General features: G+C 38.9%; 1 protein-coding gene across 6 annotated transcripts; it reads right to left on the reverse strand.

Moving 5' to 3' along the window:
• Nucleotides 1-4,067: 4,067 nt before the first annotated feature.
• vit (vitrin) lies at nt 4,068-25,656 on the reverse strand. 6 transcript variants are annotated; one of them, XM_043255153.1, is made up of 23 exons: nt 25,554-25,656; nt 21,377-21,462; nt 20,697-20,756; nt 20,449-20,605; nt 19,427-19,560; nt 18,809-18,886; nt 18,137-18,316; nt 17,908-17,940; nt 17,440-17,478; nt 17,311-17,364; nt 16,141-16,191; nt 15,963-16,022; nt 13,800-13,874; nt 13,549-13,614; nt 10,739-10,801; nt 9,925-9,975; nt 9,761-9,793; nt 8,768-8,833; nt 8,526-8,673; nt 8,283-8,386; nt 6,647-6,873; nt 6,022-6,535; nt 4,068-4,835 (listed from the first exon to the last, which is right to left on the reverse strand). In XM_043255153.1, exons 2-23 carry the CDS (start codon nt 21,408-21,410, stop codon nt 4,657-4,659), a joined length of 2,406 nt encoding a protein of 801 aa, XP_043111088.1. In that variant the 5' UTR covers nt 21,411-21,462; nt 25,554-25,656; the 3' UTR covers nt 4,068-4,656. The 6 variants fall into 6 exon arrangements, with proteins under 6 accessions (XP_043111088.1, XP_043111087.1, XP_043111092.1 ...); XM_043255152.1 differs by having other exon boundaries at nt 15,963-16,025; XM_043255157.1 differs by lacking the exon at nt 18,809-18,886 and having other exon boundaries at nt 15,963-16,025.
• Between the last annotated feature and the right edge of the window lie 513 nt (nt 25,657-26,169).

The raw sequence follows: 26,169 nt of genomic DNA on the forward strand, positions 1-26,169 counted from the left end.
ATACGACAACTATATAATCTTAAGGACATCAACATCTAAAGTAAAACTCTAAAAGGTGTACAATATGTACAATGATGTCATTATGAACCATTAACTTCTTCCAGTAAAACCATTACAAAGTTCCTTTTTGAACTTCCCCCAACAGAATCCATCAGATACCAGCAGACACTACTATACTTTCCATTAAAACCAATACAATTCCCATTATAACCATTAAATACAATACATGACATGACCTGTTCGTTACAGCATTGGCTGTTCACACAGAACTCGTTCTGGGACTGTTACTCGTTACTAGGTCCCCAACCAATCAATCCCGGGACGTGTTTGCGTTTACACAGAAGATACTAAGGCAAGGACCAATGTGTGAAAGATGTCAATGGTGAATGAAGAACTAGTGTTCTGAATAAACCATCAGTTAGTGACATTCAAGAACTCTTTCTCATGTTTTACTGGTTACTGTAGTGTATCTTGGTGTTTGCTGTACAGTAGAGCTCTAATATAGTTCTCAAAATTAAGAAGAAGGAAGCATCTGGTAATGTTCTCCATCACACCGAGTGTGAATTGTTTTTCAGTTCTTCCTGTCCTAGGAAATGAAAGAAGTGTTCTTCAGAGGGTCTACCTGGCAGGATACTGGAGCGTGGTGGAAGGTTCTCCAGCACATGCATGCCTCCTTCCATGCAATGTAAAATACCTCTAGCTTTGTTTTCTTCCAGCTGTTGCTCTCTTGAGGCCATAGGTGTGTTTGTCTAGTAATTTCAGGAGGTTTATTAATAGAACAAAGTAATTGTGGTAGAAGCAATAGTTCTACATTTATAACAATAAGTTGATTTTGTAGCTACTAGGCTACTAGCTACTAGCCTCAAGCGACTAGGTACGACTGGGCTACTGAATTGTGATGGATCTGTGACAATGCTGACTTTTTATAACCCTTGAAGTTTCAAGTGTATCTACATGAAACTGCCAATCCATCTTTATAATTAACTTTGTGGATATTTGCTGAATTTAGACGCGTCCTGCAGGCCAGGATTTCCTTATTGCCTAAAATATCTAGGTTTTGGCTTTGTTTGCATGTACAGACCGATCGGTGTATGACATCAGTTTCTTGTGTTTTTCTCAAGATACTTTGAATCAAAGCAATATAGAAATCGTGGCCAAAACACGTCAGGAAAAAATTGCACGTATGCTCACCAACAGCTTTAAAAATCAAAGAAAATATTTAACAAGACATCGAAGCAACTCAAGAGTGTAAATACACAGTAAGATAATTAAGTAAACTAGTAACCATAGTAACTAAGAAGGGAATAATTAGTAACCGAGGAAACTGAGAAAACAGGAACTAAACAGAGGAACAAAAGAACTAAAAGAACTTCGACATAAAACACTACACTGGTTATTTTAGTATAATTCAGTTAAGATTGTTTGCTTGTAGTCATCATCAGCATCCTTCACAATGTGTTTTGTCTCAGGAATTAAAATATAAATGGATGTCATAGAAATTTGTTTCAGTGTGTACTTCAACATAGCTAACAAGGGACTTTTCCCCCTTACAGTCTATGGCATCTAAACTCAAAGCTTGTTTGCAGCAATAAATGAGCCTATGGTGGATGGGACACGTTCTGCAGTTTTGACTTGCATTACATCATATCAAATATCAACACCTCATATCGAGGTTTCTTTGTAATGCCACATATATATTAGTATTTTGCAACAAACCATTTAAGAATTTGTAGAATTCTAATGTGAGAAAGTTTGTATTAAAACTTGAGATGCTCTCTGAACCTAACAGAGTCCACTGGAGCGAGTTTAATAACACCTAAAAGGAAGCAAATGCATAATTAACAAAACATGGACCAAAACATTAACAAACTCAAAAACAGTGGTTACACAACTAAAGACAATGGCAACATGAGGACTAAATACAAGACTTCAACTTCAAAGTGCTGGTCCTTGGCTGGTTTACAGTAAGCTGGTCCTTAGCTAGCCATGTTCTGATCCTTAGGAACCAGCGAAGGTCCAGCTAAAACCAACATCCCAGCTTCAGAACATAGCTAACCAGCATATGCTGTTTTTTTCAACAGGGCCATTGTCATTTCTCACCTACGTTATCATGGTTTTTCTATGTATTTGTCTCATTACATTTTCAGTAACCATTCATTTTCATATTTGAAATATTCTACTAATAGTAAGTAACTTCTGAACTACACGTCATTAGAGTATTAGTAGATGGTCTGCTTGATATCTTCTAACACTTTATTTGATGGGTTCACAGCATACTACATACTATCAGAAACAGCAAGCATACGTCAATTAACCCTAAACCTACGCCAACAGTCTACACTGAGAGTTAGTAGACGTGTAGATGTGAATTAATGAGAATTAGTTGACATGTAGTCACAGAGTTAATTAGTAGAATGTCTAAAGTAAGGAATGTGCCAATCAACTGGTCCACAGGCATTTTCCAAATCAAAGAAATCATCCTTATCCCATTGTTACTTTGGACTTGAGCCGGGCATAACTGTATTTGTATTTGCAACAGTTCTCCCAACAACAACAAAAAGACAAGTTTCTATATTTATGTTCTGAACAGTGACATCTGCTGACGGAGACCCTGCTGCGTTGTCATGGGAACATCCCAGCTGAAGATTATGAGGAAATGATGTCGCTACGGTTGATAAGTGCATTTCAAACGACTAAATAATGACACGTACGTGCTCTGCTCACTAACAAATGGATGATTTCGTTAAAGGGGGTCATGTGATGTTGCTAAAAAAAAACAACTAAACTTGGTGTAATGCAATATGTATATCTGGTTTATGTTTCAAAAAACATATTATTTCTATTCTAAGCCTGGCCTTCTGAAACTGGTGGATTTGTACTAGAGATCGACCAATATTAAATTTTACAGATAGCTAGGTTGGACCACACTTGCTGAAACCGATTAACTGATTCAATTACTGGATACAATTTTTAATAAAAATAGTACTGAACTTTACAATAAAAAACACACAAAAAACAATACATCGTTCGATCTCTAATTTGTACAAAGCTCATCGTTCTTAAAAAGTGAGGTGGGCTCTGATTGGCCAGGTATCCAGTGCGTGGTGATTGGCTGAATACCTCAAGCTTTTGACAAAAATGTTACTTCCATTTCCATTTAGTCATTTTGCAGACGCTTTTATCCAAAGCGACTTACAATTGAGAGTACTTCCCTTACTATAACACGATGCAGCCTCCCGGCTTTACGACACATTACAAACGAGGCATGTGTTGCATCCAGTGGAGACACAACTACTGATTGTCAAGACTTACTGCTGTCTTTTTACACGTCACGTTGCATCGTGCCTCGTAATTATAACACCATATCTGCATTTGTGATCGGAGAAACAACAAACAACAACAGCACTAGTGTTCACTGCTCAAAACTCACGCTTAAATAGTAAGTAGCAGATTATTTTCAAATCAAAACAATATTGCAAATTAAGGCCAAAAGTGTTAGTGCCATATTAAGTACCTAAAATAAGAAATACCTGAAATTCGAGGACAAGACAGTTCTCTTAGGGCTTTGTGGTGAACTGCTCTTTCTTCTCAGATCATATCCTTATTTAATGGATGGGGGTATGGACAAATCATACATTTTTTTGAGACTTTTTAGTCTTTAGAGATCTTCTTTACGCATCAAGAGCTTGTAACAGTCTAAAGAGAAAGGAAAATGTGAAATTGCATCATATGACCCCTTTAAACGTTGACACTGACTCTCAGGCACGTTGTTTCTCAGCAGTAGCAATTATCCAATTTTACTACTTGAAAAATAGAGGGCCACTGTGGACATACAAGCAAAAGCATACGCCTTGAATGTCTATTAATGTATCGAGTCCTAAGGGTCAGAAAAAAAGAGCAATTCACCGTAAAGCCACAAAAGGACTTTCTCACCCTCAGATTTCATTAATTACCCAAAATAATTGTCAACATTTTAGCAAGAGATACAAAAGATATTCTCTTCCACACAGTGTACATTTCCATCCAAAAACGTGAATTTGCTGGTTTTTAATAATCATTTTATTAAAAACTGCATTAAAATATTTGATCAGTTGACAAAAATACAAGCATTTTTATATATACAAATACAAAATTAAACTGACAAGAAAAAGAATCCATTTTGATAAAAATAGTTAGGAGAAACCACACAACATGAGCCTTTGAAATATTGCCATTTTTCATTAAATGTGGTTGTATTCTCTGTAACTTATTAACATCTTAAATCTAAAAGCTTTGCATATGAACAAAGATATTATTACTTATATTTTTTCCATATTCTCATGTTCAGCATGTAAAATATAAATAGTCTGTAACTAAAACCATCTATGCAGATCCACGCCAGAACATCTGTCACTCCGTGAAGTCCATCACACATTAATCCAAAATCACTGAACACATACACTCCTGTCTTTACCATTTCCACACTGTATTTTCTATAAATTGCAAAAAAAAAAATCAAATCTGGACATGCTGTTGTCCTCTAAGGTTTTTATTCAGAAAGTAAGGCTTCTAATTACAGTATGCTACATTTATAACACTGTATTACTAACTGTGTGGTGATGCACTTACTCCTTGGGTTTTTGGTGATATTCCATGATCTCCTTCGGGAGGCCTGACTCAGTTACGCGGTTGGGAGTTGAACTCGTTGCAGATGTTGTGAATAATCTTTGATACGTACTTGTAGAGGTTGTCAAACTCATCCACGAAGAAGGAGTGGTCACTGTTGGGGTCGGTGGCGATGTATTCCAGCTCTTCCTGTGCTGCCCAGGCTATACCAATGGAGTATGCGATCACACCTGGTACGTGAGAGACGGGAGAGAACAACGCTTCAAAAATGTAGGCAGTGCTTATCAGGACATTGACATGGGTACTCTTATATTAAGCAACACTTAATTGGGGCCCAGAATATGACCCTGATTGCTTTTTAATGTTTACCCATGTTTCTGGATCTTCAGCTCTGGCTGATCCTGGAACCGCATTTCTATAAAGCATTCACTGATTATGTTTACATGAACATGAGTAATCTGATTATTTACCTTATTCTTAATATGACTATATTATAATTAAGGCATTTGCATGAGTTGCGTTTAGAACGTAGACCCGGCCCCGGATAAGCGGAAGAAGAAGAAGAAGAAGAAGCTTTTAGAACGTTCCCTTCATGTTCTCATTTTACATTATATACATAGAATGATTAATGGCACGCGTCATGACACCCCCATGCAACGCCATCTGAGCACGTCCTGATTTTGCTGAATTAAATGTGTTCCCAAGTCAACATGTTTTGTTGACCCTGGAACAAAATTTTTTACGCCGAAAAATGTAGTATTGACCACATCACTACACCTAAAGCTAACCTTACCCATGAGCTCTCCCTAAAATAAAAAAAGACAGATGAATAACACTCATGTACAAGCACCATACACTGATTGTAAACCTAAACTTCACAAAAACTATAAACTGGTTCTTCAAATCTGATTGGCTAGTCCCAAAGTTGTTTCAGGGTCAACAAAGATGTTGATTCAGGAATGAGTTGCATTTGGTAAAATCAGGTTCTGCCATCATCCAACGTCTTCTCCAGAGTTCATCTTTGTTATGATGCAATTTACGGGTTTTCATTTTTAATTATGAAAGCGCAGTTATTTATTTCTCATTCTATACGTACACAGTGTACGAGATGATGGTGTTGCTGAAACTGTGCTCTGTTTGATGTCGAACGGTTGATCACTTCTGTGTGTTTATTTTGTCACAAAATTTAAAAAAAAGTCCTACACAACGCTAATAGTGTGAATAAGTATGTACATAATGCACTTCAATAATGATTTGTGTTGACTTTAGTTGGAATAATGAGAAATCTGTTTACATGGTAGATTCTTAATCAGAGTATTGTGTTAAATATTGTCATCCATGTAAACGTACTGGCTGACTATTCCAGAAACAACCACAGGCGTTGAGCCTGGGACCACTGCATTCTGCCGCACTCACCTTTACGATGTACCGCCGCCGCCGGGACCCGCACGTCATCGTAAGAGCGCCCATCCGTGATGACAATCATGATCTTGCGCTTGTTGGGTTTGGATTTGCTGAAGAGCTGATCTGCAGCAAACGTGATGGCGGCTCCGGTGCTGGTACCTCCGCTCCAGTAGTTTATACGCTTGATAGCGTTCAGCAGATCCGGTTTGTTGTTGTGTTGTCCGAAAGCAAACTCCAGCCTCTGTTCGTACGTGTACTGCACGATTCCTACACGAGTATCCGTGTCTGAGATCTCAAATTCCTGTGTCACATTGGCGACGAATTGGAGCACGGTGCGGAAGTTCCCGGTTCCCACGCTGCTGGAGCCGTCGATGACGAAGGCGATGTCGTTGGCGTTAAGGCAGGTCTTACTGCAGACCAGACGATCCGTGTCACACACGTGCTTCACCAGAGGCTGTACGGCTTTGCGCAGAGCAAACCAGCTGGTGATGGGAAGCGAGAAGAAGCCATTGGTTCTGCACACAGCCTACAAAGCAAAACAACAAATAAACGTCTCTGTGTTCTCTCTGTGCGCTCTTTAGCCATGACATTCTGGCATGTGTCAAACTGTACACCCCACTTTAATTATTATTTATACCTTGTCCACAAAGTTGGTTTCCACTACGTTCTGTTTTTCATTCTCATCTGGGCCTTCTATGGTGACAAAGAAGATGTTGATGCCTGACTCTCTGGCCAGACGGGAGGCCTCCTCCACTTTGTCAGTGGGCCAGCCGTCCACCAGGACCACAGCCACGTTGGGCGCCCCACCTCTGTTCCCATTAGCATCACTGAAGAAATGCTTGTTGATGTAGGAGAGGGCCTTTCCTTAAAGGGCCACAGAGCCAGAATCAGTACAAAACAGCTACAGTTCCATCGACCTTCCTCCCTGTGAACACTCTCAGTGCTGTGTTTCAATTGCAGCACTGTTTTGGGTCCAGTCTCTGCCCTGAAATGCTTTCCTTAAATGCTTCCAGGACTTCAGGAAGAGGCAATAGTGCAGCACGCTACTCTGAAAACTATCAATGCAGCAGTTACTCAACCTGCAAAACCTCTCTTTATCTTTGTTTCCAGCGCTTGTAATTGATTGTTCAAGTTTCCGTACTTATACAAATGCTACATTAAATGGACCTAAAAAAGTACGGGGGAATGCAAGGCACACCTAAAAGCTCCTGAATGTTGGTGCATGAAGGTTACGAAAACTCTACATGACTTCTGATCAGATTTCTGCCCCATTTTGCAGTCTGTGCTGAGATTTGGAGCCAGTCTACAGGTTCTGGTCAGTTGAAGTTGACTGATTTCAGGTAAAATTACGTAGCATATGATAGATAAAGATTGTTTAGTGTATTTTTGTTGTTGTTTTTCTCTCTAACCATTTATAAATCTGGCAAACCTATGGTGCCAAATGTTTTAAAAAGTCATGCAGTATCTTCCAGTTTTAGATCAAGTGTCTGTATCTGTGTGTCTCATATGCAACAGAACTTTCACTATTCACTATAAAATTCATGCTTAATGTATTTCAATCAGTTTTAATTATGTTTAGTGGTTGCATGAAAGTCCGTTCTCATCAAGTTCACCAAGCTTGATGCATTTACCACAACTAAATGCCTATATTTCAACACTAGACTTATTATTTTAACATTGCAGTCTAAGCACTGAAATATGTAGAATGGTATATCATCTTTCTCTACAATACACAACACTTGCTTTAAAATTTTGCTATCTGAAATTCATATATTGCGCGTGACTTCAGTGCCCCAAATAGTTTTGGGGTCACTGCAGCCCTCAGGGATTTCAGAGTCCAAACAAGCAGGTTTGCGTAAATCATATACAGAAGATGAAGGGCTATGGTCCTGATTAAACATCATCCAACCAGATTCATCAAAGCAGATAATGTTGTGTCCTCAGGCTATCTTTAACTTTATAGCTCTGCTAGAGAAGACAGCTGCTTTTTTACAGGATTCCACTGTTATATTAAAGTGAAACACTATCTATAACACAAACCATACAACCAATGTGAAAAACTAATCTCTAGGTTGGATAAACCTCAGGCATTTGGTCAGCTTACACAAAAACACCACAGAGTGGCACCAGCCCTGTAATTTAGCCACAGCTCCCAGCTCAGATTTAGATCTTATTTGAAACAGAGATGTGCAAACGGTGAAATTCTGTGAGATCCTGTGATGACTTCTGCTCTTTGGCCTTCAGGGCATAGTTGAGGGTTAAAGGTCACTCACCTACATTGGACAGACCACCCTTCTGGACTATTTTGCTGATGGCCGGCTTCAGATCCTTGGAGCTGGAGAACTGTTTTAGACTGAATTCTGTGACTGGATCATCCCTGGATCAGAAATGACATGCTGATGTTATGCTACAACCAAATTTAACTTATGAATATCTACCAGTACTAGTGCCATTGTTTCATGTGATAGTCACTCACTTATTCGTATTAATACATATTTGAGTGGGGTTTTTTTTACCCATATTGAATGATGCCCATCATGGATCCAGCTACACCCACATTAATGACCTGAGAAACCTCCACAAGAAAGTCTTTCTGAATCTTAAAACGACGTTTCCCAATGCTCCAACTGCCATCCATGAGGAATGCAATATCAACTTTACAGTCTACAAAGACAAGATGGGAATAAAATGAGTGAAAGGAAGCAAATAACGGTCTCACAATCAGTGAAAGTTCTGAAGAAGCACAAAGGAATTGTACTTGGATCTCCTTGAGACATGAGTTCAGGAACTCTGGCAGTTGGGTTGCGTCCTTGTGCTCTGAAACCTGGAAGATGAGAGGATGGTACAATTACAGGTAATGCTTTATTTTGATACTCCACTTTAGAACAGTAAGTAATTTTGCAACCACTACTAGTCATTAGAGTATTAGAAGACTTTATTTTGATGGGTCCACAACATACTGACTTTCAACAACACTGACTTTCACAACATACTGACTCAGGGATCGGGTCGGACGCCGAGCCCTGTCCGCTTTTCACAGGACAAGAGGAAAAAACTCTGGACTTGGAAGTCCGTCGAGTTCTGAGCCCTCTCCCTGACAGCACGCTTACTTTTACCACTACTATGATTAATTATATGTAAGTGCTAACTTGTGAAACAGGTTTTGCTAATCTAGTTACTTCAGTTTTTATTGCAAAACATGTAATGAACATGCAGTAAAGAAACCCAGGCCCATTAAAAAAATATTTTCTGCACAATTACATGTTTAGCATGTTGAAGGAAATGTCCAGTGAGTGGACCTAAAGACATTTTATCTGACACAGACAACTGACACAGTATGATACAAGGAACCACATGAAAACAAGTCTATTTTATGGTAGGAGGCACACTTTGTGATTGAGTGCTAAATCTCTGGATGAAACACAGGCGAAAAAGAATCGGCAGAAAATCGTTGGTGTTTTACTGTTTCACATTTTAAAGTTGAGCACCCTCTAGGGGGGCATTAAATTAATGAATTAATGTTTTGCGACACAGATAAAAGAGTAGAAAATATGAATATGAAAAAGTTCTGTTGGCGATATAGGTGCAATTGTAGTGTACGCTCTGATAAGTCATATTTAAGGGATTTGGTTGGAGGACATGTTGTTATTTCAGCGTGAAAATGCTGTGAATTGTATGAATAGGTACGTTTCATATAGGCAAAAAAAGTCAAATGAACCCATGTGCCAAAAAAACAAAAAACATGCCTCACCTGACTCGAATGGGTTTGACCCAGCAAGTGACTCTGTGACAGTAATAACTAATTAATATGCATCATGATCATTGAAAAAATAATTTATTAATATATAGCAATATTGTACACTATGAGAAAACTGTGTGCTTTAATATACAAATGCGCCTGTGCCTTTGACACACCTCCATTGCTGGTCGTCTCAGATGGAGGCTTGTTTTCTTCTGGCGCCGGAGCTGAAAACAAAAATCATGTACACACAAATCAGGCCTCCAGTTTCACAAAGACACAGTGGCTCAAGCGATGGTGAGCCCTTCTCACTACACTTACACAACTTCACAGCCATCACAACTGATGCTTTAAATAAATATGCAATGAAGCTGTGAGGACTGGCGTATGCCATGTTTCTTCTCATTAATCCAGGCATGAGTTGTGGTATAGCAATTACTAAATGAGATGCTCTTTTTAGTGTATCCAAAGGTACCTCCAATATACCAACGCATGTATTATTAGAAATGACGAAACATAAATAAGCTATCTAGCAAAATGTTATTGAAAGGAAATCTAGACCAGTCAGGGACAAGGGCAGTTTTTTTTCTAGTAAATAACACAAAAATCAACTGACCCTGGATTTCTGACCCTGTGGGACAAACCAGAGTCCAGCAACATTAACAGCATGCCATATAACCAACAAAGACTCTTTTGAGTCCAGACACGGGGACAGACGCTGTAGTTATATGGTGTGTGCGGTCCACACACACTGTACGTCAGGCAGAGAGACGCATTGGACCAGACCGTCTTGACTATGTTGGGAGACCACTTTAAACCAGTTAAGACCAGCAAAGCAGCTCAAGCAAGGTTATAATGTTATTTCAGTTGGAAACCCTTGCAGAAAGCCATGTTCATGCAGAACACGTGTTATTACTCATGTATAACATATATTCATTGCATAGACTTTTTGGCATAAGTATTATTCCAAAATAAAATCAGAATACTTACAATACTGTCCAAAGTTATACAGCCAGTGCTCATATTCTGTGTTATCAGGCCTTGGGACAACAGCTGGAGAATAAAGGCAGCATTGGCAGGAACAGTTAGTTAGCATAGTGCATTATGAAAAATATGCCCATAATGCTCACGTGAGGAAAAGAAAGCCAAACAATCAAAAGCTTTGAAAAGCAGTACAAAACCTGCAGCTTACCACCTATTTTCTGACATGAACGATACAGTTAAAATCAAACAGCTCCAGCAGAAATACGTCCTTGTGTTTGATATCATATGGGTCCCACATTGGCATGAAAGTAACCTGAAAGCTAGTGGCATGGCCTATTTAAACCATGTGTAGGAAGTAAACGCAGTGTGAAAATGAGCAGCAGATATGGTAGGAACCTGTGTACATTGAGATGACGCTATGGTGATATCAGAAACAGACATGTGCTATGCATACTACGTACTATAAAGGCATAATTCAGATTAATGTGTTGTATATATATCTGAATTATGCCTTCATAGTACATAGTATGCATAGCACATGTCTGTTTCTGATATCATCATAGCAATTGGGCTATACAGTGTGTGCCGAATGAATAGGCAAGTTGAAGTTATGCTCTTATTTGTTTCCCAAGAACAATCCCACGACAAAAAAACTACTATTGATTTTGTATTTAATCATATATAAGTGATATATAATTGTCCGGGAAGACTGAAAGTCAAAAACTCCTTATATTCAGTTGTGCAACATTATTAGGCATGTTTTCTTTTTCCAGATAAAATGAGCCAAGAAAGAGATTGAACTAAGATTAAAAGTAAAAAATCCGTAAATACCCATGAGAAGGACGCAATACTAATGCAATAATAGAACTAGCAAAGTTAAGGAATGACCATTGGGCAGTGAAATGCTCATTGGATCAGCACGTAAAAAAAACACGTTAACTGCAAAAGAATTAAGAATTAATGTCAAGAATTAGGTGAGAAATCATCAGGATCCATTGAGTCTCAAGCGCCATCATTTTTCAGAATTGAAACCTTCCTGGAGTCTCCAGAAGACAAAGTCTTCAAACAGTCTTCAAGACGATGTGATGCTGTTCCTCCAGTCACTTACAACTTATCTGTCCATAAAGCCTATGAAAAATCTTTCTTTGCTTATTTTATCTGGAAAAAGAAAGCATGCCTAATAATTTGGCACACCTGAATATAAGGGGTTTTTGACTTTAAGTCTTCCTTTCAATCATCACTTATATATGATTAAATACAAAATCAGTAGTAGTTATTAAGATTGATGTGGTTTAGGATTGGTAAAATGTTCTTGGGAAAAATATATGACCAGAATTTCAGTTTGCCTAATAATTTGGCACACGCTGTACATACTTCACCATTTGGGTTGTCTATATATATGTGTGTGTGTTTGTGTGTGTGTGTGTGCGTACAACCTGAATAAAATTGGAATAAAATGAAAACTAAAAGAATTTGAAAACACATAAGTCAATATGTTAATCATAATAGAACATAGCAAATGTTTAAACTGAAACAATTTTTAATTTTATCCACAAAATTTGCTCATTTTAAGTTTTATGCCTGTTACAGGTCTCAGAATAGTTGGCATGGGGTCAGAATCTCCCTTTTCTTTTTAAACCTTTTAAAGACATCTGGCCATCAAGGTTATGAGTTATGAGTTTTGGTGTTGAATTTGGTCTCATTCTTGATCTAGGTTTCTAGCTGATAAAGTTTGTGGTCGTCTTTGACGTGTTTAATGATGCACCAGATGTTCTCTATCGGTGAAAGATCAGGACTCCAGATTCTTCTTCATGCTGTTGAAATATCTGCAGTATGTGGTTTTGTATTGTCCTGCTGAAACACACAAGACCTTCCCTGAAATAGACGTCATCTGGAGGGAAGCATATGTTGCTCTGAAACCTTGATATACCTTTCAGCATTCAACATGCAAGCTGCCCGTACTGTATGCACTTCTGCAGCCCCATACCGTCAGAGATGCTGCTTTTGAACTGAATGCTGATAACATGCTGAAGATCTTCCTCCTCTTTAACTCAGAGGACATGACGTCTGTGATTTTCAACAAGATTACTGATCATAGAGCACTTTTCTACTGCGAATTAATTCTTGGTCCACAGAACATGACAGCACTTCTGGATCATGTTCAAATATGGCTTTGTTTTTGCATGTTAGAGCTTTAGTTGTCCCACGGTGGGTTGTGTTTACCGACAGGAGCTTCTGAAAGTATTCCTGGGCCAATCTAATAATGTCAATGAAAGAATCACTGATGAGTGAAGCAATGTCTTCTGAGGACCTGAAGACCACAGGCATCCAACAAAGGTCTGTTGGCCTTTGGCCTTGTCCTTTACACAGAGAGATTTCTCCCCAAACTTTCTCTGAATCTTTTGATGAAGTTACTGTAGATGATGAGATTTGCAATTTGACATTGAGGAAAGTTGTTTTTAAAGTGTTCCACAATCTTTTTATGCACTTTCACAGATTTGATAGCTAATCATGTTATAGAGCTGATGTCAATTAACTTAATCAGTTGCTAGATGTTCTCCCAGGTGGATCTTTTTAAAAGTTCTTGCTTTTTCAGCCCCCCGTGCCAACTTTTTTGAGACCTGTAGCAGGCATCAACTTTGAAATGAGTTCATTTAGTGGATAAAAGTGTCGGGTTTCTCAGTTTAAACATTTGTTATGTACTCTATATTCTATTGCGAATAAAATAGTGGCTAATGTGATTCATTTTATTCACCATTTCTAGGATTTGTTGTATAAACAGCCGAACATTTAACATCAGTGTATGAAATCCTTACCTGCGGGGTCACCAGTACTCATCCTGCTCCATTTATAGCCTGTGTTTGGCACAGAGTGGCTACTATCTGAACACAGAAAGTGATGGTAGGGCCTCATGTCAGATTTTAATTAGCACGAATTATGAAGTGTTTATGAATATTCACTTGGAATTTAAAAAGATATTTAATCTTAGTTTATGCCTTATTTATTGCTCAATCATGGAGGGTTATGTTATTGAATCGGACGAGCATCTGCATAATGATTATGATACCTGTTGGTCTTCTGGGGCCAGAGAACCAATCAGGTCGTGCGTACGCAGAGTGTGGCCAATCTCTTCTTGCAAGTGCTAGATAGGGAGATATTTACAATACAAAAAAACTATTTAAAATACATTATTTCAAGATATCATATTGACTTTTAGATGTATATACAGCAAGTAAATATTTTATATTAATCCCTTTTAATGTTTAGAGGTTGATATTGTGATGCATTTAATGCTTCTTCCATGCTCCGTGTTTGTATGTATCTACCATTTAATATTAATGTATTCAAAATTAATAAATTAAATATAATTTACTTCAGATTTATGTGTGCTCAATAATGAGCGTCAACTCCTGATAAAATAATTCCTTTGTATATCTCACAAGCATTAATGGCATTAGCCGATTTTAATTATTTGTTTTCGTATTTTGCTAGCTACTAATTTCATCCAATTAAAATAAAAGTAACATTTTACATTTGATTTAAACTATTTATTTATTTATTTAATTATTACCACAGTTTTTTACACACAAAAAATTACAAAAATTGGTACGATATGGGCTAAAAGCTGCATTTTGTATTATTTTTTATTTCAGAGTCACACTTTATCAACCGCATAATCTCCGGAGCATAAACATATCAAAACGTTTAGTAAAAACACACTGAACCTTTAAAAATCGACTACACATATGTAGTGTCTATATGAAGTGTCTATGTTCCACTGCCACTACTGCCCCCTGGTGGCCGGGAGCATTTATTTTGCGTTATTTCCGTTGTGTTGTGATCTGATGGCTTTTTCTCAAATGGAAGACTGCATAACCTGGAGGTTGCATTTGCAGGCTGCATACATCATCAAGCCTGGTTTACTTCGGTTAACTGAGAATTATATTCAAGAGTCATAAGCATATTGCAACAATTTACGTTTAACTAAGAATAATGGTCAAATTTATTTTAATTTAATTCAAACTGTTGATGTTCGAAAATAGGATCTTCTTTGTGACCTGCAGAGGATGCAGACTTCTAAATAAGAATCTCTCGTTTTTTTTATTTTTATTTTATGTTATTTTATTTTTTTATTTCATTATGTTTGCTCTTTTATTATTTTGTTGTGTTGTTAACTTATGTTCCCTTTTTTAATTAAATTTTGTTGTTCATTAGTGGGTCATTTCTTTAACGCACTGAGATTTAGTCCAGCAGCACTGTCAGTTTTTATATTTTACAGTGATTCTCTCTACAGGTGAGTGAGGATTGTAGACTTGGAAGTAAATGAGCAATCCTGTGATTGGCTAATAGTTGTGTATGTTTGACAGATTACATCCTTAACAGATGAATGCATAAATAAAATGCATAAATTTAATTTTATGCATAAATTTAATTTTCAATCTTTCTAATTTTTTTGCATTGAATTGTGCCTTGTGTGTAAATGAGGTGAGCAAAGGACCAAGTTCATACTGACGTGGTCTGGCACTTCAATAAAAAAAATTAAGTTAATCAAATGAAGTTGATGATGGTACACGTAGACCTAACTGCTACTTGGGCGGGGCTAAACAGGCAGTGCTGTGGAACTGGTGGGCGGGGCTAAACAGGCGGTGCTGTGGAACTGGTGGGCGGGGCTAAACAGGCAGTGCTGTGGAACTGGTGGGCGGGGCTAAACAGGCGGTGCTGTGGAACTGGTGGGCGGGGCAAATCAGGTAACGGCAGGCATTAATCTTCTGCAGGGCAGTGTTTATCCACACTATTACATCATAGGGTAGGAAGATTGGATTTTGGAAGATTGGCTTCAATATAATCTGTTTTCAGACTAACAAGATGCTGAATGTTTTAATAGCACAATTATCTCTTACATTTGGATTTCTCAGTTAATGACAGTGCATCTTAGTATTCAGTCTTTAACTTTAACTAGTCTTTAACTTACCTGATGTCCCTGCAGTAAGCTGGTAAAGCTGTGAGTAAATATAACCAAGATCTACTCATTATTTATTTACTGTCAAGCATGATCTGAGCATGTTTACTTGGGAGCCTTGCTATTTCTGGAGGTGCTAATTTCAGACAAAGCTTTACCTGAGCCGTCTGATGAAAAAGAGCATGGGACCGTCAGTTGTGTTGTTTGGTGTGTTTCAGCACACTTGCGAAGACACGCACATGCTAATAGACGGCATCTGCAGATACTTACCAGGATTAGACTGCGCCGTGTGCTGCTTCCTCTCAGACTGCGGCTGCACCCGACTCAAAGCTGCTTAACAATGTGAAACAGATGTAAAAACATCCAAGAGAGAAGAAAGCAAGAGTTCGAGCCTGCATCGCAGCTGCTACTGAGTGATGTCTGAATTGAATGAATGAGTCATGCAAACCTGACTGTGACTGTCTCCGGATCGTGGTGCCCGTCTCTAGTCTGTGCACACCTGCCGTCAAAATGCAAACACGTTCAAGACAAGCTGCACTTCACTGAAGGAACACAATACGTGTAAATTAACAACATATGGTCTGAGCTGATCTATCAATGTGATATACCAAAGACTGTGCCTTTCATGTTCTGTATGCAAAACAAACTTATCTCAGATGGCAAAAGAAAACATTGCAACAGGTAACCCTGAAGACAGACGAAGACAGAAGACAGGACAATGCACAGAGTTTCTGGTGAGGAGTCAGGTAAGTAATAATGGGGTAGGTTCCTGCACTGTTAATTAATAAATTAATTTCTCCATTTGCGTGAAGAAATGAATTTGTGAACAGACCTCTGAAATTGAAAATGGTTTGATCATGGTGAGAAAATAGACTGATATATCGTCTGCATGCACCCTTAGGCTTCATTTACACTAAATAATCGTTAGTTGCAACCCTAAATAAAACACCTAAATTACACTCAGTTCAGTTCAGCCAAGTTTCGCAAAGTGCAATGTAAAAGGTACACATCGGATACGGGTCACTTTTAAAAGCATGTCGTCTAGTAAATCAAATATAGTCACAAAATCTGAATTTATCATCTAGACCTGCAGTGTAAATGCATTCTTAGTCATGGGCAAAGCTTATGCAAATGGGCATGGAGTAGAGGCTCTGTAGAGACCTTCCAAAACAGATTCACGTGATCCCCACCAAACGTGGTTAAACATGATGCCAAGACACTGAAGGTGTTAAACTGTGAACTAATCTTCAACCGGTGTTGCCATGGTGAGGAACTAAATTAATGACACAAATGGGAAACAAAGTGTCTTGATTTAAATCAAATTGGATGAATGTCGCTATTGTGGTTCACAGTTATAGCACCACCACCTGGCAGAAGGAAGCGTGATATATAGAGACGGTGAAACCGTTATATATTTGGATTAAAGAGGCAAACAGAGAGATAGCTAGGAATAGTGGAGGAAAACAGGCAGTCAGATCAACACTCATCTAGCTCAGGACAGAAACAATCACCAGCAATATTTCAAATACCAAACAATATACCTGTTCCTAGAGTACAAAGAAACAGGCGAGCATTACAAGACAGGACACACAGTCAGAGTAAAAGGAGGGTGGATTACCTGTGTTTGTGCGGGGTGAGAACCTATTGGCATAGACGGAGCTGCCTCTAAATGCTTTAGACAAATGTTCTGGTTAGAGTTAAGGGCTTGGGAAGTGTGGACTACAGATGGTGTCAAAGCAGAACTCACCTTGTATGGGACCCTTTCCTTGGGTGCTCTGGGACTGTCCTACATGCAGTATTTAGAGAAAACAAGTACTGAAACACTGATACCTTAAAGTCATGATACTTTAGTCTAAATAAAAATATCTGAATTCTTCATCAAAAGAATAAGTCATAAGTAATAAGTTCTGCCTTTGAAACAACTGGTGCTCCAAAGAAGAATTTGCATTGAATATCTTAGTTACTCCGAAAAACGTCATATTTTTGAAGTAAAATGCCGATTCATGGTGATTTTTTATGGGCCAACACCATCTACACCCCAAAAGACACAAACGGTTGCTACGAAAACAAAGAACCAAAGGAAAACTGCAAGAGACCATTAGTTCTGTAAACCACTAAAAACACACCCAGAGAGCCTGAATAAAATTATATGACAGAGGACAGAAACCACAAGAAGTGCCACGTGAGAGAGATTCAACATGCCTGCTTGACTTACGTGCAACAGAGCTGAAATACGGGTGAATGCTGCCTAAATCAGAAAGAAAGAAGCTGCTTTAGAAAACAGAGGGATGGATAGAGAGAGAACCTGATCCGTATCATCCAGACAGGGTACTGAAAAACTGAGCCATGAACAAATGCATAAAAGTATTGCATTGAATTTTTACTGTAATAAACCTTGATTCAGTCAATTTATGTTTATTCGGATGTGTACAAGACTGGCTCACCTGCCTCGCGGGGTTTATGAACAGTGGTCCGTGGCTTGGCTGATGTGGTGGTGGGAGGGGCTGTGGTGATGGGTGTGGTCACGTAAGTGGTTGTGGGTGGAGCTGCAGTGGAGCTGGGCTCCGTCTCTAGGGCCTCCGTCACCGGCGGCGCCGTAGAGTACAGTAGGCTTTTGACATCATCTTGGGATCAAGGAAATGTGAATAGATGATGAGCTGCTACTGGTTTACCAGATTCTGAACATGGACCCACACTACTCTAGGCCCTCCTGCTGCGCAGTGTTTGTCAGACAGAGATCCTTATGCATGCGTTTGCATTTTTCTTCATTGACCCTGGTAGAAGCTCACATTCGCTGGATCTTGCCTTGTCTACTCAGCTACCGGCGCAGACGTAGTGATTTGGGGGCCATAAGGAAATTTCAGGTATGGGGTTCCTTCACAAAACCTATATACTCTTTTACGACATCCTTGAATGTCAGCAGAGACCATGTCAACTGATCCCGTCTGGTCAGAGAACGGCATACTATTTCACTTACCTCACTTATTGGTTAAGTCCGCCATTGCTCAGCTATTTTAAATTCCCTGGAAATCAAACCCATGATCTTGGCGTTGTTAGTGCCATGCATTACTGTTTAAGTTAGAGGAAAGATATAATGACATAACAACACTGCTTACCTGTTCTTACTGCTGTGGGTCTTGAGGGTACAAAGACTAGAGTGGATGGGTAGATGACACCCTTCTTTGGTTTACCCACTGACACACAGAACCAAAAGTTATAAATCCACTAATTATAAAACAAAAAAAGTTAAGCATGTTAAGAGAAGTACTCATCCTGTGAAATTACTGTCTTAACTCTTTCCCTGCCAAACACAGAATTTTCCAGCTTTTCACTGTTTCACTATTACTCATCTCCTGAAGGACTCGAGAATCTCTCAATCAACCACACAGCAAGGAGCGATCTCATTAGCAAATGCATATAAAGCCACATTTAAATCAAAACTGTCTAATGTTACAGAGTGAAATATCAATCCAGGAAGTGGTAAAGAAGCCTTCGTGATCTTCACGATGAAAGCAATGTACTGCATATTTGCTTTATAATTGTACTGAATATGATCCAGGTGTAGTATTTAATAAAATGATTTTTTTTTGAGCTGACAGCTTTTTTAAAAAACGCTGAGAATGAGTTATATTCTATTTCCGTATTTTTTATTTTCTGTTTGATTGATATATGGAGCCTGTTTGCCTGTACATGTGTTTTCCAACAGTGTTTGCTCAGAGTAAGGTCTGCTCTACCTGAGACAGAAAAGGATTCTCTCCAGTTGGGTAAGGACAGAGATCGGACACCGTTGGCAAAGCTACCCTTGTAGGTCGCCTGTCCTGCCATCTTCATCACAATTACTTTTCCTCCAGAGTTAGTGATGACTCCACTGACGACAAAAGAACAGCAAAAACACCATGTATGTGAGATGTATTTATCTAAAGGATCTGTATTGATTTGGGTAGCTACAACAGCTTAGTGTACATATTTAGGAAAAGAAACAAAATGCTAGAAATGCGTTCAAATGCTATGCTATTGGATGCATCAATTCAGCTGAAATGATGTGACATAAATTTCCAATGGCATCTTTAGCCTGATGAGGTCGGTCTATGGAATAAGAACATGCATGCAAACTAAATGCATGCCATCTGCCTTTTACTGTCTGCATACATCTCCCACACGTGCACTGCTTGACACATCATAGCTATTGATAAACTAACACAACCTCCTCAGCAGACATTATTTGTTGAAGAAGCACACACATTTTGTTCAGCTTCCCTTTGATCCACCCATGTTATTCTAGTCATTTATCAGGTTTTATAGGGTCAGAACTTGACCCATGAGGCCTTCATCCAACATCTCCTACTCTCTAAACTTCTCAGTATGTTGTGATTATACTGAACAACCATGAAACAGATGACTGACGATCAGACGCTACAGATGACAGATGTTCAGGGAAGTCTTTGGAAGCCATCTTCTCCTTCCTGAGGTAGATCCATAGCAACATATACAGGTTTCCCGCACGGATGGCCTCTAAAATGTTCTAAAAATCTCTGAAGAAGCTGCTTGTCGCAACCCAACAACTACAAAAGTCATCTGGGGCCGTAAGAACTTCCGCAGGTGCAAGAGCTGGTGTCACGTGGGTTAACAATGTGATTAGCAATGTGTGATTTTATCAAGAGGGATCAATCATTTGCATAGTATTTTCATTTATCCTAAAACCGATCGTGCATTAACACCGAGTGACCACCGGGTCTCACAGACAGCTTGAGCTCACCTGTGAATGGCAGCATTGCAGATACTGGATATGGAGGCAAACACACTTGTCCCATACACCTTCTCCTTGGACTCCGTACAGTTAGCTGGACACTTAACAATAAACTCTGAGAGATTGATCTTCCCAGCCCGTACATCACACTGTATCGCTGGCACAACTGGAAAAGCAGAGGCAATGTCAGTAGAAGATAGTTGGGTGAAAAATGTCTCAAACATGCATATTGCTATCGACATATTTATTGCTGCTACCTTGTTTTGGCTTTTTATTCTTTTCATTTGGCTTTGCTCCACTGGACGTCAGTAAAAATGCTAGGAACAGAGGTCATGCAGAACATCATACATAATACGAGACAACATAATCCAGGTTTTTTACAGTCTCTGAAGGACTATTTCTAGAGGAAGAAAGTAGCAATAAAACAGCAAACATGGGCCTTATTTCCCAAACCCTCTGTTCTTTCCTCCCTCCCTGATGTTTAAAGGAGTAATGTGTGTAATTTCAGCTATTATTTTGACATATGAGTGGCTTTCAGTGCTTGACACTTGAGCATGTAAAATGCCATAAAAACACACAAAGCTAACATATATATCTAAAATGAACACTTTTTTCCATGGATACCACACTTAATTATCAATGGAGATGACATAACCCCCCCAACCAAAACAAAACGAAACTTTGGGACAAGCATTTCATCAACAAAAGTAACTCTAAATGCTATATACCTTCAATTTAAAATCTAGACATGACATGTTTAAAGACCAACTGGAGGAATGATATCTGACATGACAGCTGGAAGTGTGTTAGTCAGCCAGGACTGTCACGAATAATTCAGGATTCAGAAGTTAATTTAGTGAAAAATCAACAAATGCAACAAATTTCATTCATAAACATAGTTAATGAATGAAATAAATAAATAAATAAACACACCTACCTATAAAGAGAGCAGTGAGAGTTGCTTTGCTCATCTTGAGCTCCACAGCAGGACTGTAAATCTGAGCAAATGTTCTCTTAAGCCTCCTGTAAACATACATAATGAAAAGCATTGGTATCTTTACAGACACGTGACCGTATCAACTCACACTGTACAAACCTCTAAACCAGTCCTGTTACAGATAGCTCATCAGACCATGTTATTTTAAATTCCTTATTTCAGGGATCCAGATTTTGTGCATTCTTTGTGTATTTTTGTGCACCGGTCCTGGATACAACTGGTTTCTTAATGGCAGCCCTGCCTAAACCCTGCTTTTATGACGCTCTCTGGATATTTTGCAGCTCACAATTGCTGAACACACACACTCCCAACCACTTCTGGGTAACAAAGACTAACCGCTGCAAAATGAAAGCTAGCACAGCAGATCAGTAATTTCTCATCTCATCTTGGTCTCTGAACTCAACCCGTCTGCAGGCCCCACCGACAGAGCTATAGGCCTGATTTACTAAAAACCATTACCCTTAACTCTATTCCAAACCATACTGTAACTGACAGGACGGATATGTGGGAAATAAAATGCTGAGCTACTAAAATTGTCGGTATCTCTTTATTTTGATGGTCTCTTGATCAGTCTGTTGACAGTAAGTAATGTTACATCTACATCTCAGCTAACTCTCATTAGACTCTCTGCTTTATATCTGATAACTCTTTATTGTGACGGTCTCCCAACTATGGAAGCCAGTTTCCACCACTGAATAAAAATTTAAAAAGTGACTTTCAATCTCACAATTCGGACCTTTTTTCGCTGAATTGCTCGATACAAACTCACAATTTCCAGTAACAAAGTCAGAACTGCGAGATATATGGTCGCTTTTTTTTGGACTTTTTTTCTCGGAATTGTGAGATATAAATTTGAAAGTCCAATTTTGAGAGGATAAAACATTATAAAAAACATTATAACTCACAATTCTGACTCTATAACACGCAATTGCAAGTTTATATCTCAAAATGTAGAAAATAAGAAGAATTGAAAGAAAATAAGTCAGAATTGTGAGTTTGTATCAAAAAAATAATGGGCTTTTATACCCAACAGACATTCTACTGACTAAAAGTAACTTTGCAAGCACTTAACAAAATTATTCTAACCTTAACTCTACCAGTCTGGTAAGACTTTACTAACACTCTAATGAGAGTTAGTAGAGTTAGTGGGTGCAGTGTTGATCTTGGTCCACAGAATGTGCTGAAGAGACCATCAAAATAAAGTGAAACCAAATTGTTTGTGGCGTGTGATGCATGACGTGCTCTGACAGACACACAAACACACACACACACACACACACACACACACACACACACATACATCTGTGTTTTTTTTTGCTTTCTTTGGTGTTCCTCTATATATTTCCCAGCATCTTGAGGCAACCTTTGTAGAAATAAATCCGCATGGAATGTATCTGATGTGCTCTTAACATGACACACTTCAGATGCCACTCCTGCACTTGAGGCAACCTTTGTAGGAAATCCATGCACTGGTTGCTATGACAACTTTCTGATGCCCTCTAAAGACCTTTTTCTGATGCCCAAAGACCTTTCTGGGCCCCAGAAAAGGCACAGTCTGTCTCATTAAACGCCACAATGACATACCTCACTGTAACAGGTGATTTAAGAACTTGAACTCAAACTGAACTCATGTTTCGTGTTGTGTTTTACCCCCCTAGGGACTTCACCACATATAGTTTTAGTTTTTCTGCCGCTATAATCATTCGGTGTAACAATAACACCCGGATTAGGGAGGAATTTTGAGATCAATGAGCTTTTACTCTTCTTAAAGCCCAGAATGAGCAGACAGTCCAAACCAATGACCACATGGAGTCCACACATGAAAGAAAAGCTGAGACACATTCAAGCATCATAAAAGAAGTCAGGGCTGTTTTTCATCAAAGGAAACTATACACATTATTCATGCATCCATCACTCTGTTCTGAACGGCTGCTGTCCTCTGTGGGGTCACAGGGATGCTGGAGTCTCCCCCAGCGTCTCAGATCCAAGGACCAGTATATCTATCACTAGACACACACAACTATATGAATGACTGAACTCATCAACGTAAAAGCTTGTGCAGCTGAACTCCACCACCACAATTAGGAAAAGAAAAAAAAACTATGTTTTCTGAATCACAAGCCTGAGCACAGATCCGGGCCAGCCGGTACCTTGAGCTAAAAAAAATCTCCAAACAGTCATGCGTTGTTCTAAGAAACAGTCTAATATCCCATAATCCTTATTTAACTGATTTACTCTCAAGTAAACTGCAGCAAATGCAGAACAACACAAAGAATAAAAACATGTAGCCCAATATGTAATAGAATTGTTTTATACATATTCCATACTTCTGTTGTTTTTTTATATGTAATTGAATATGTAACTATTTTTGGACTGTTAGTTTGACGTCATGGCATCTTTGTTTCCAGGCGAAAGCTAAAGAAGATGTGACACACAGGTCTCCTGGAAGCTCTGTAGAATTCAACCAATCCCACGACGACTTCTAAACTCCTGAAGTGTTTCCAGATCAGTGTGCAGTATGCATCAGAGACTATTAGACTACACCTTCACCACCAAACCTGAGCCTCAAAAGTAGTGTTTGGTTACACTTTTCATGTGCACTTGTGTAATGTATAGAGTGTAATTATACATGTAAGTACTGAGTAGTATTAATTAACTACAGCTGTTTGGCCTAGAGTTGCTTGCTTGTAATTATACATAATTAAGTGTTATGATGCTAAGTGCATGTAATATGTGTTACAAGAACAATTCAACTGATGAAACCTAATATAAAGCGTGACCAAACATCTTTCAAAAAAAGGTTCTTTCTGTATTCGGAGAGCACTGTAAAACATAAAGAACTGTTGAGGAAAGTTTAAAACGATGCATTCAGAAGAACCTTTTATTGTTAACTAGAATTTGTTCAGTCACTGAATTCAGCTAATAAATTATTCAAAGCAGCACATGAATTTCAGATAGTAGCACAGCAAATTGAAAGATCATTTTAAAAGCCGTGTGAGCGCACAGTCCTCAAGAACATAGAAATATAGACATGCTGTCTAACATCTCAATGCAACAAATAATAACAAAACCACAAGTAAAAGTCAGCAAACAACATAATAATCCTGCATCACTTTTTATTACGCAGTGCGTCCCGTGAAAGCACCCATTTCAGCAGAACTGTTCATAATGAAACTTTTTGTTCAGACAACTGCGTTTGACTCGATAGGACAGCATCTGCATCTCGTGTTTTGTTGAGGTTTAGTCCCTTTCCCTTCGTGTGTCTGTTATATTCTCATTCACCTGTTTTCATGTCCAGCAGGTGGAAATGGCACGCTCTCCTCAACACACCTGATCTGAGGAATAGTTCATGTCCGGAGCTCGGACGGATACTTGTTTAGTTGTTTACTGCTTTTGGGTGTCAACCAAACTAGTGGGAGGGCCTTTCTTATTCACAGCATTTGACTGGATGACTATATAGTCCTCTACAATTTATATATATTTGAACCTTTTAACAGTTTACTATCATATATGATCTCTTTGCCTATTGTCTTAAAAGCTCCACTGTAAAGTAATGTTAAAATAAGCACCATTTGATTCTTCATTTTATCTATGTACTGTCTTTTTTTATCTTTAACTATCAAAGGGAAGGCTGTATGATGGCTGGATTTAAGCCTGCAATACCTGCCTACATCAGCAGCACAGCTCTTAAGCCACAGATCCCACACCGTATCACTACAGGCACTGAATGAGGGAATCGTGAATGTTGACACATATATCATCCAGAGACGGTTAGGACAAAGAACAGCAGTAGAAACACAGCAGACATGTCTCTACAGAGCTTCTCCACACATCTCTACACACACTCAATACAAGCCCGATCAAGCTCACAGCGATTCCTCACATAGCCTATAAACAGCGGACACATGCGTGGAGCTGCTGGACCTTCTGCGTGGTCGAAAGCCTCTGAAGCGCACGTCTGTCTCTGTAATTACTCAGGGAGAAGTTCTGATGGTGGAGAGAAAAAACGGAACCACAAAGCCGCGGGTAATTCGAAATAATCTGAAGCTTTTGCTTTTTTCCCCTCCGTAGACAACCGAAACCACATGAAAGCGCGTGAGATGAGAGGAGATCTTACCTTTGGAGCTGCTCGGCTGACGCGCAGAGACGCTTTGAAACTTCAGTCACGCGCGCGTTTAGCTCGACCTGTCAGTGTGTGTGTGTGTGTGCGTGTGTGTGTGTGTGTGTGATGCTGGAGGGGGGAAAGTTACTGCCTCCTTCAGTCCCACCCTAAACACACGCACAGCTGTGAAGAGTCATCAAGGTCACGACCAAAAATCTCCATCTATATATCAGAGTCATTCTTGCTGGACAGAGCACGTCTCGGTTATTACGACCAGCACGTTTTACATTCATCGTCCAGTTTGTAGGTCATTTAGAAGGGATCAAACCATTTAGATTTGCAGTTTTTATTATAAAATCTGTTTATTTATCTTCGGAACACTACTCATTTTATATATATAAAAAAAAATCACATAATCTTATGACAAATATGAATGAAAAAGTAGAAGATGAGTGACACAAACTGAATCTTACCTGTTTTCTAAGAATTTCTAAGGCTGAAACAGCTCCAAATATAGTCAACTTCAATGTCTATGTTTAATGATAAACAAGATGAAGAATGAAACAGTGAGTAACTCTTCAGCTATCAGTCATTAGAGTTTTAGTGGATGGTCTGCTTTGATGGGTTCACA

This window comes from Puntigrus tetrazona, chromosome 13 (assembly GCF_018831695.1).
Source record: "Puntigrus tetrazona isolate hp1 chromosome 13, ASM1883169v1, whole genome shotgun sequence".
In the NCBI taxonomy this organism is placed as follows: domain Eukaryota; kingdom Metazoa; phylum Chordata; class Actinopteri; order Cypriniformes; family Cyprinidae; genus Puntigrus; species Puntigrus tetrazona.

Coding starts and splice junctions, on each gene's coding strand:
- vit (XM_043255152.1), bottom strand. CDS start 21,410: ATGAGCAAAGCAACTCTCACTGCTCTCTTTATAG. Junction 20,757..21,376: donor TCTCACTGCTCTCTTTATAG/GTAGGTGTGTTT, acceptor CTCTGTTCCTAG/CATTTTTACTGACGTCCAGT. Junction 18,317..18,808: donor ACCCACAGCAGTAAGAACAG/GTAAGCAGTGTT, acceptor CTTGATCCCAAG/ATGATGTCAAAAGCCTACTG.